General features: G+C 29.6%; 1 protein-coding gene across 1 annotated transcript; it reads right to left on the bottom strand.

Annotated features, from left to right (window-relative positions):
- Window positions 1-3,392: 3,392 nt before the first annotated feature.
- Window positions 3,393-9,999, bottom strand: LOC115695527 (alpha-humulene synthase-like). Its single transcript, XM_061117611.1, has 7 exons — window positions 9,283-9,999; window positions 8,872-9,178; window positions 7,903-8,278; window positions 6,151-6,369; window positions 5,156-5,294; window positions 4,721-4,969; window positions 3,393-4,144 (listed from the first exon to the last, which is right to left on the bottom strand). Exons 1-7 carry the CDS (start codon window positions 9,448-9,450, stop codon window positions 3,845-3,847), a joined length of 1,758 nt encoding a protein of 585 aa, XP_060973594.1. The 5' UTR covers window positions 9,451-9,999; the 3' UTR covers window positions 3,393-3,844.
- Between the last annotated feature and the right edge of the window lie 1,807 nt (window positions 10,000-11,806).

An 11,806-nucleotide genomic window follows, 5' to 3' on the forward strand; every position in this document is an offset into this window, starting at 1 on the left:
TTCACAACGTATTCCATGTCTCGATGTTGAGGAAATACGTTTCAGATCCCTCTCATATACTCAGTTATGAGAGCCTAGAACTGCAGCCAGACATGACTTATGAAGAACAGCCAGTGTAGATCCTGGATAGAAAGGATAAAGTCCTTCGAAATAAGACCATAGTATTGGTCAAAGTTCTCTGGAGAAACAGCAAGGTGGAGGAAGCCACCTGGGAGCTAGAGTCAGATATGAGAGCTCTATACCCAGAGTTATTCAGGTTAGATTTCGGGGACGAAATCCTTTTAAGGGGGGAATAGTTGTAAAGACCGCTTAGTTTAATTTGGAAATTAGCTGTTAATCACGTTTAATTATGAAATTATTTATAGCTATTTAAATAATTATTTATACTGTTATTATTGAATTCAGAGATTGCATTTTTATGTCATGTAGTAGTTTTCATAATTTGGCATTCCGGTGCCCGGTATTTTGGAACTCGGTGTTTGGCTCAGTAAAAATCACAACTTAGTATGTTATTAGTTTGGGACAGTTTATTAGACATTGGGAATGTCAGGAATGGCCGGGAATTTAGAATTTCCCAAAAATACCCCTTTAGTGTTATTTATGTTATTTTAGTGTGGAGGGGCAAAATAGTCTTTTTGCCCCAATGGTATTTTGTCTTCTAGTGATTTTATTAATTGAAAAGTAAATGTTTATTTATGCTTTATTTGGGCTGAAGTAATAAAAGGAGTAAGTGGTGTTGTATTTCATTTTTTTTTCAAAAAAAAATCAAAGTTAGAAAAGAAAAACAAAAAAATTTCAAAAACACTCTCTCTTTTCCTCTCTCTTTTTCGGCTCTTGGTGCAGCAAGGAATCTTGGATTTTCCTTGTGATTTAAATCTCCCTTTGTGTTCAATTCAAGCTAGGTTAGCTCCTCTTCCTTTCTTCTTTAAAAATTGTTGAATTTTGATGAATATAGTGTAATGCATGCATGATTTTTGGTTGTTGTTGCTGTTGTATTTTGTGGATATTTTTAGAGGTTTAAAGCTTGTTTATTTGAGTTAATTTGAGCTGTTGTGAAGCATGATAATTAGGTTGAGCAAAGCTAAGGTTTTTCTATGCAAAAATTATGGTTTTCAAAGAGAAATAGTTTAATTCTGTTGCTGTGATGTTGTTGAAGTTTGTAGTTGTTTTCAGAGGGTTATTTATGCATGTTTAAGTAGGTTTGGACTGGTTTGATTGCATGTTATTTAGGTTTGCTCACTCCCCAGCCTGTTAGATTACATTAGTTATGTAAGTTGGCTTCGAACCATCCAACTGTGTCATGTCGGTACAGGCTGGAGTATGACCAGCAGCCGGAGTATGACCGGTTCGACCGATCAGGCTGACACTTAGGTTGGTGGTTCCGTACTATTTGACGTATCACGTCGGTACAGGCTGGAGTATGACCAGCAGCCGGAGTATGACCGGTTTGACCGATCAGGCTGATACTGTAACACGTCGGTACAGGCTGGAGTATGACCAGCAGCCGGAGTATGACCGGTTCGACCGATCAGGCTGTTACTTGTCAATAGTACCGTCCCTATGAACGTTCAGAACTCAGTACCGTGTTGGACACGGCAGTTAGGGGGACTCAGTATCGTGTTGGACACGGCAGTTAGGGTTATGATCAGGGGTATGGGCGTCTGATCATGATCGGGTTTTATGTATGAATATTATTATGCTTTTCTTACTGAGTCTGTCGACTCACAGTGCTATGTTTATGTGTAGGTAAAGGCAAGACTAAAGCTGATGGACCGTGAACGAGCCTATGAAGATTGTACATGTCGAGGCGGTTAGGCCTGGAGCGTACGATCCTCGGAACAGCAAGGCTATTTTTGTAACTAGTCGCTAGGCAACAATTATTTTGTATGAACAGTAATCTTTTGTAAATAATTTTGTAATCGGGATCCCGAGTCTTTTGTATAAATATTTTATAAGTTTAATTAAAAAGCAAAAATTTTAATTAATCACGTTTTCCATAAACCTCGTTGATTAGCAACGAGCTGCACAGCATGTTTAAAAATCACGTAATACGCTTATGTTAGTTAGGGTGTTACAAAAAAGAAAAACAAATGCATTACCGATGCACTGGCGGTGGACAGGTGCTGCACTAGTGGTGGACGGGCGGCGCACTGGCGGTGTCGAGGAAAAGATGCCAGAGAAGGGGGTGGAATGTGTATGAAAACGGGGAGGGGGAGGTGGAATGGGGGAAGGTGGGGAGTGAGGAAATGGAAAAAATGGTATTCTGAAATGGGGAGGGGTTTATATAGATTTTTAATACTGGCGGGACCCGCAGGTATTAATTGGGTTCCGCCGGTATTAATAAAAACGGTCAGAATCCCAGATTAATACCGGCGGGTCCCGCCGGTATTAATCCGCCGGTAATACGAAGTTCAAAAGTTTGGGCGGTAAAAATCCCGCCCTCTTTTTTCGAGGCGGGATTCCGCCGGTATTAATCCAAACCCGCCGGTAATAATAAATTTAAAATATTTTTTTTATTTATTTAATGTAATATTTATTATATAGTTATTACCGGCGGATTGCTATTTCTGCCAGTAATACCCCCATTAATAGCAGGGTGAGTTCCGCCGGTAATAGAGTGATTTGTTGTAGATGATTGGCCAGAAATATTACAACGGTATTAGTACGTATTTTAGTGGTATCGGGGGATATATGTAATGGTTGGAAATTGTTATTTATTAATGACCGAATTACACATAGGACTTAGTTTAATGTTGTGCTTGCTGTGAGGGAAAATGGTAATTTGCCAAATTTTAAATAAATGAGTTTTTTTTTTTCGTGTTTTGTTTTATTTGAGTTCCTAATTTGGTTAGATAAGTTAGATAGTAGAAGCTGTAGGAAATTTCTTAAAGTCAAATAATAGAAGAAAAACCAAGTTCTTCATCATCTTTTCTATCCAAATTCTTGCTTGTAGTCAAGCCTAGAATTAGGGGGGTAAGTTTTCTTCATCTTCTTTGTAATTTTAATGGCTCAAAGTTAAGTTTTATAAGGAAGTTAGATGATTTTGGGTTTGGGATATATTGGCTAGTTTAGGAACTGTTTTTAATGGATATTTAGCTTAGAATTAAGGTTTGATTGATGTGGTTTTGTAGCTATTTGTGTAGGAAGGAAGCTTGAGTTTTCAAAACTCAAAACTTGAGCTTTAATAGTGATTTTGTGATTATTGCTTAATTGTGTGTTCTGAGTTGTTGGATAAGTTAAGTTTGGTTATTTGAGTTGAATTGGAATGGTGTTTTGGGTTTGGAGCATGTGGGTTGAGTTATGAGTTTCAAAAACTCGAATTCTTGTTCTATAGTGTAAACCGGTTAATTGGATGGGGATCCGGCTACTCAGATGAAGTTAATTTTGGGCACTTAGCTTTTGTATTTTTTCGATATTTGGGTTATTACCTTGTTGTTTATCGATAGAGAAATTTTCGATTTTGAGTTTAAGTCCTAGAACGGATTAAAATGAGTTACCAATTTATCGTTGTTGTAACATAGGGTCTTGGATTATTGAAGGTAAAAAAAAATTGTACAATTGCATAACAAATCATCAAATATTTAAATTACACCACCCAAATGATACACAAAACAAAGCACACCAATAAGGTTCTCATAGGACATGGTCCTAATCAATTATTATTACAAAAAAAACAAACAAACACAAATAAACAACAAAAAAATAATACATCATGAGAAAAAAAACACTAAATAAAAACTCAAACATTGCAATCCCTAACCAAATCAATAATACTTCACCACGACACGATCACGACCATCGATCATCGATTAGTTGGTTGTTGAGTTTGATCATCATAAGGTTTTTATAGTACAGGGATTGGATCTATAAGTAAAGCAGCAATGCTTTCTTTAAACACTTTTCCAACATGTGTATATTGATCATCACCATTTTTGTAAAGAAGATCCAACACTTTTGTAACATTAAGAACACGAACTAAGATAGGGAAAGGCATAACAGTTGGCCTAATGAAGTCTTCATTAATTTCTTTCCAATAATTGACCACTCTTTTATTCAGTTCTTCAATTGCCTCTTTTTCTGATACCCCATATTGCTTCATGTAACATTCCACTGTAGATGGTATGTGATTTCTCTCTTGCTCAAACTATACATAAATGCAACAAAAATATCATTTCATGCTTGTTAAATAAATATATATACATATGAGTTATATCATTAATATATATAAATAATAATTACTCTAACTAAATAAAATGTATAATTTATCTTGGATACTTTATCTCTTCTCAACATAATAGGCCACAGAGATGTCATATAGTGCACCCCTAAGTATATTGATACCTTCTTTTGTATTTTCGAATAGTTATAATTTTTTTTTGTTTCATTATTTGAATTTCAAAAAATTATAATATCACTAGTTTTACAAATTAATTTTTCTATTTATGACAAAAATGTAAAAATTAAAATTATTAATAAAATTGTTAAATCCGGCCAAATTAATCATTGTTCGTCACTACTTTAAAAATTAACACAAAAATTAATATTCTTTTTATAAGACAATAAAATAATAATTACGACATAACTTAATGTAGTGATCATAAATTATAAAACGAAAAAATCATAAATTAACTTAAAGAAATGTATATCACTTAGTATAATAATTACCGCACAAAGCGCAGTTATGTTGCTTAATTTAATTATTTATAAATATTATAAATACCTTGCGAGAACCAATATCATCCATGAACCTAGCAAGTAGAGTGGAAGCCGAAACAATTTTAGGGTCTTTGGAGAGCCAATTTAGAGTTTCATGTGTTACAATATCATGCATTCCTACATAACTTGTGGCGATTAACGTTGTGTAAGCACAAGAAACATAAGAAACTTTCAAATGCTCATCGAAGCTTGGCAAGTATCCATCGTTCAACCATCGAGCTTCTTCTAAATAAGCTCGAATCAATTTTTTCATCTGTTTTTATTTGATTTTGAATAGAAGAAAACAAATAGAATTTAATATTATATTATTGTTGATCAGTTTAAAAAATATTTATATATGCATTAATTACAAATTAAATTCTATATATGAAGAATGTCACATTAATTAATAATTGGCTTAATTAATATAGAGAATTAATTGACATATATATATATATACCTCTTCTTTTGCATATTGATGTTTGTATAATTCTTCCTTTGTAAACTCTTTTTCAAATTCTTCATAAGAAGTCAACATTGCTTTATAATATGTCTTCAAATATTCTGGCTCAAGTTTATCTATAAAATTTATGTCCCACCTGACAATTGTACTCTTAAGGTGTCAGTATCATAACATACTGTATTATAAGTGCAATTCATTATCACTTATAACATCTAAATGCATCATATTACCATTGATAACCTAGAAATTTTAAATATGGGGATGAATATTAAAAAGTATATATATATATATTTAGAATTGACATAATAAATATCTTTGCACAAAAATAACATATAAAATGGTACAAATGTCAAAATATAGCACATAAGGTCATCTCTAATGTAAAATGTAAAATTTATGTTAAGTTTAACACAAAAATTGAGTTTGTGTTGTATTTAGCTCACTATTTACAATTATGTTCCAATATAGATATAAAAAAATATAATAATATTGATCATCACTTAACATTGTATTAAAAATATAAAAATATCATTATTTTTTATTTTTTTTTTATTGCTTAAATAATGGTAATATAATAAATAAAGAAGATAAAGTTATGTAAAAATTAATAATTATAGTAATTAGTGCTATTATAGTAAATAAAAAAAATATAGAATTAATGTAAGCTAAATTTGGCACAATGTTATATCTTATGTCAAATTTAGCACAATTTTTAGCATGTGTTAAATTTACTACACTTTTGAAAACACTATTGAAGTACTATTTTTTTTAAGCGTACTAAAATACATCAATATACTACTTTTTTAGTACTCCATCCAAGATACTCTAAATGACTAAATTGAGAAATATATACTAAAAAAAAAAATCAAAGTTGGCATGAGCTCATTTTAAGCTTAAACTTATATGCTAATTAATGCTATGATAGTAGTGTTAAGTACTAATAGTAATTAATATTGAAAGACATTAATTATATCATATATATATATATGTACCTTTGCATGGCTTGGGTAAGAAGCTCAAGCTCATCAATTGTACCATATGCATCATATATATCATCTGTGATTGAAATCAAAGCAGAGATTTTGGTTGTTAGCTTTCTTGCTCGAGAGTATTTGGGTTCATAATATATACCCAACATCCAAAAATATAGTTCCACCATCCTATCTCTTGCAAAAGGGAATTTGTTTGCAAAGTCATGCTTTTTCCACCACCTAATAAGCAATTATTAAGAACAATCTAAATTAGTAATATATCTCAAATAAAATACAATTAATAAACACTAAAAACAACTACTTTTAGTGATAATTTTTTAGTCACAACATAATTTTTTTGTGACTAAATAAAACTTTTAATCACAACAAAAACTAAAAGTTACTTGTGACTAAAACTGTGACAGTTACTAGTCTCGTGATCCGTAAGGGGAAATATCGGATAAGCTGTGCAATCTCACATCACTTGGGGAAGATCAAGTGTGATGATTTTAAGACTGTGTAGGTATGGGACTACACAGTTGAAGAGGACTTAAATGGATTGATTGGTACTACCTATATCAACAAGGTGGATCTTATTTTTCGGTAGCTCATCACGAAAGAACTCCACATGGTTAAGCGTGGTTGACCTGGGTAATTTCAGGATGGGTGACCTCCTGGGAAGTTTTCACAAAAAGCGTGCGAGTGAGGACAAAGTACGCTAGAAATACTCGTGTTGGTCTGTAGGGCCAGTCGTACGTCCATGAAGCAGTCAAAGTGACGTACTCGTGTATAAGAGTCATCATTCCGTGGGTGTAAGGGCCCAACAGAGACTTGAAGTGGGGACGTTACAATTGGTATCAAAGCCTTGACCCAAACGGAAGTGTGATTGACGAGGACGTCGGACCCTATAAGGGGGCTGATTGTGACAGTCAGTAGTCCCGTGATCCGTAAGAAGAAATACCGGGTAAGCTGTGCAATCCCACATCACTTGGGGAATGTCAAGTATGATGATTCTGAGACTGTGTAGGTATGAGACTACACAATTGAAGAAGACTTAAATGGATTGATTGGTACTACCTATATCAACAAGGTGCATTTTTTTTCAGTAGCCCATCACGAAGAACTCCACAGTTAAGCGTGCTTAACCTGGAGTAATTTTAGGATGGGTGACCTCCTGGGAAAACACTCGTGTTGGTATGTAGGGTCAGTCATCAGTCCATGAAGCAGCCAAAGTGACGTACTCGTGTATAAAAGCCATTATTCCATGGGTGTAAGGGTCCAATGGAGGCTTGAAGCGGGGACGTTACAAAATTATAGTATTTAAATATAAGTTGTCACGAATTTAGTTTTAGTCACAACAAGTATTGTGACTAAAAATACATTTAGTCACAATAAATTGTAATTTTTGTGACTAATAATACATTTAGCCACAGACCTTTCAGTCATAACATAGGATAATAATTTATAATTAGTCACAACTTTTTTATTTCTAGTTATAAATTTTGTTCTAAAATTAAAATTTTTTGTTGTAAAAAAAAAAAAAGAAAATGAGATCATATATAGAAAAATTTAACATATATATAAAAGCACTTTTAATTAATTAAAAAACACTCTATTAGAAATTTTATATATATCTTGTGTGAATTTAACATAACTTTTTTGTATGTGACAAATTTGATACATGTCATTATAGATGGTTTAAAAGACTATTTTATTCTTAGTATATAAATAATACTAATTAATATCACCAAAATTAAATTAATATATATATACCTCATAATTTCACTAAGCTCCATTTTGTGGAAACATTGAAGTAGATTGAAATCTAACTTTGCAAGCTCTAGCAATACTTTGTTATGAGAGGCATCCTTTTCATAGATTGAGATATAAAACCTAGCATGAAGCCTCTCTATGGTCTTTCTTAATGGCCTTTCCAATGCTTTGGATATTTGATGTGATAATGGATGATCTTTACTATTTGCCACAATAGCCTTAAGATGAGTGGTTGTGAAAGCAAGTGCTTCATCTAGTATGCTTTCTCCAACATAACTCAAGTAGGAAGCCTCATACAAACTAAGCAAACCCGAAACATCGGTTATCAAGCTTTTCTTAAAATTACCTTTCTCGTCTTTGAATTTCTCAAATATGCCTGCACATTTAATATATAAAACACTATTAAAATTATTACAAAAAAAGGAATAAAAAAACCTCAACCTATGTAGCAATATATTTTTAAGTATTTTATACTACTATAAAATATCATATATTATTATTAGTGCAATTTAATATATATTAAATTTTATTTATTTTAATTTAATAATGATTAAAAAAAAACTGTTAAGCATTTATAAGGCATTACTTATAGTGTTGTTGGGCACTATAATGCCATAAAAATATTAATTATAGATTGCTCCCAAGTAAGGAATATTATTCTTTTTGTCTTGGGACACAACTTACAATAATAATAATAGTAATAAATTAATAAAACATATACAAGAGTGATAACTAACAAAAAAAACAAGAAAAAGAAACATTCTTTAATAATAAATATATATAATACATTTTTTATTCAAAAAAAAATATATATATATATAATACATTTTTTATTCAAAAAAAAAATATATATATATATATATATAATACATTTTTGCAATAATAATACACATGCATCACTTATACCCATACACTAGTTATATATATAGTGTATATATGAAAATGTTAGATATATATATATATACTTACTTGATGAAACCTTAAACCCATGTTGTCTTAATAGTCTAAACATAATAGAATCATGATGTAGATCATGTTTGTAGTAGTTTAGATCATGTTTTGTAGTAGAATAATAATAATATTGGTAAACACTTTCCAACATTTGTTCTATTTGAGTCTCAAAATGGTGTGATAATCCCAAACGTTGAACACTATCAATTAACTTCATTAACTCATCAATATCATTATTATTATTATCACATGATGATAATAATGATATCATTATCTCTTTCCTTACAACTTCAACTAATTCCTTCACTCGTTCTTCTTTGCATTCCTAATCATATATAATTAAAGTGGTTAATTAATATCATCAATATATATATATATATAGTATATAAACAAAAACATGTATATATATATATATATATATATTCTTACCAAGTGTTGTTGTGATACATTGTAATGGAGGAATCGATCTCCCCAAATAGAAGGGTGAAATTTTGTTGTTGGTCGAACAACAACATTTTTGTGTATAATAATTTTCTCATTATTATTATTATTATTTTGAGATAAAGATAATAAGATTTGATGTTGAATATTTGACATTATTTGTAGAAAGTAATGATCAAGTGTTTGGGAAAATTAATGGAAATGACATTCATATATATAGCACATATATATATATATAAATTTATATATTTATATATGCAACTTGTCCTACACCATAACTTGCTGGTACTATATATTAACTAATATACTTAAAAAATAAAAAAAGAAAAATAGATGTACATAAGTAAACTTGAGAGATATATATATATGTATAAAATAGTGTATAAGCAAGATGATAGTTTTATATTCTAATATCTCGAAACGTAAATATATTTTATTGTTTAAAATACTATATTAAGTACTTAACACTGAAAAAAAAATTGTTGCCCTAAATTGGTGTGCTTTTTCTGTCTCTACCAATTATTTTAGGACATATTATTTATATTAGGAGTGGCAAAACGGGTTTCGACACGGCATACGAACACGACACGAATTTTACGGGTTAGGGTCGAGAAATTTAGACGCGGATCGAAAACGGGTCGACACGACTTGACACGAAATAAAAATAGGTCAAACACGACACAACCCGCTTAACACGAATGTGACACGTTTGACACGATTTTTTTATATAATAAAATAAAAATTTAATAATAATAATAATATAATTATATAAAAAAATAATATATATTTAGTGATTCAATGTTAAGTTAAAAAATTTTAAATTTAATTTTTTTTACATGAAATTAAAAAATATTTTAATTTTTTTAATTTTTATTATATTAATAACAAACTATATATACATAAATGTATATAAATTTTCTAATGGAGGTTAAATTTATTATTTTTCTCTACAATTCTAGCTTCAATAATAACAAAACGGGTCACAGTGGGTCGACACGAACACGACACGATTTTTTACAGGTCGGGTTAGGGTTGAGATAATTAGACATGAGTCAAAAAACAGGTCGACACGCTTGACACGAAATAAAAAGCGGGTCACATAAAATATGACACGAACACGACACGATGACACGTTTTACCACCCCTAATTTATACTTATTTTACATGTATTAATTTAACTTAGAGTTTTTTAACGAATTTATTTATGTCAAATAGGTATAAATGATGTGTACTGACACTACAAAAATATTTTACTTTTAGTCACAACAAAACTTGTGACTAAAAGTAAAAAAATTGTAACTAATTATAAATTATCATTCTTAAATGTTGTGGCTAAAAGGTTCATGCCTAAAGGTATTAGTCACAAAAATTACTATTTGTTGTAATTAAATGTAGTTTTAGTTACAATAAGTATATTGTGACTAAAACTAAATTAGTGACAACTTGTATCTAAATACTATATTTTAGTCACAAATAACATTTTATTGTGACTAAAAATCACATTTAGTCATAAAAAAATTATGTTGTGACTAAAAAATTATCACAAAAAATAATAATTTTTTATAGTGTAAAATAATTAATAGAACGGATGACACACCAATTTAAGGATATTTTCTTTCCTTAACAAAAGTAAATAGCTCTCTATTACACTTATTTTTCTCACTCAATTGTAAATACATGTACATGTGGTCTGTTTTTGTTTTTTATTTGTTCTTTTCAAAAGTTTAAAAAGTTTTTCCAATTTAGGTTGAGTTTTTTAATATATGAGAATCATATATTTTTTCATCATTACTAAAAAATGAGCCGAATATAAAAAATAACTTTTTAGTTTCTTTTCTATATAATTAACCAATAAATAATTTATTTTTAAACTGAAACAAAAATCAATATATATCATAGGTTACTAAAAAATATTTTATTATTTGATATTTAAAAGATAACGAATTGTATTCTACAAAAGCTTATTTTATACAATAATTTTAAAAAAATTTCTAGGATAACTAAGAAAAATCACTTATTATCTTAAAATTCAATACAACACTCAATGTAATAGATTTCTCTAACTTTTTTGTTAAATAAAAGTTATCAAATGATATACTTAAAACAAATCTAGTTAACAAAGCTATTTCAATATATTTTTTTAAAAAAAAAAACTTATAAAGTAACCAAAAAGTATCTTAAACATTGTAAAATTAATTACATTATAAAAACTATTATATCTATTTATTTTACTAATAAGTTATATGCAAAGTACCTACTCATGTTTTATTATACTTTATCGTTAAATTTTCAATTTGATATTAAAGGTAAGGAAAATGTTATTACAGATAAAGGTAACGTGTAAAAGTATCTTAAACAACAAGACAATATAATATAAACAAAGTTCTGTAATGTAACTAATTTAATTTTGTGATATTTAAGATATAATTTCGTTTCTTAAATTTTTTAAAAAAAATTATATAAAATTACTTGGTAATATAGATTTATTTAGATATTATCTTATAACATTTAA

This window comes from Cannabis sativa, chromosome 6 (assembly GCF_029168945.1).
Source record: "Cannabis sativa cultivar Pink pepper isolate KNU-18-1 chromosome 6, ASM2916894v1, whole genome shotgun sequence".
Taxonomy (NCBI): domain Eukaryota; kingdom Viridiplantae; phylum Streptophyta; class Magnoliopsida; order Rosales; family Cannabaceae; genus Cannabis; species Cannabis sativa.

What these genes read in the sequence shown, in the direction of transcription:
- LOC115695527 (XM_061117611.1), bottom strand. Translation starts at nt 9,450, where the DNA reads ATGTCAAATATTCAACATCAAATCTTATTATCTTTATCTCAAAATAAT. An exon ending in CTTACCCAAGCCATGCAAAG is followed by an intron (nt 5,295 to 6,150) that starts GTACATATATAT and finishes TACAATTGTCAG; the next exon opens with GTGGGACATAAATTTTATAG. An exon ending in ATCAATATGCAAAAGAAGAG is followed by an intron (nt 4,970 to 5,155) that starts GTATATATATAT and finishes AAATAAAAACAG; the next exon opens with ATGAAAAAATTGATTCGAGC.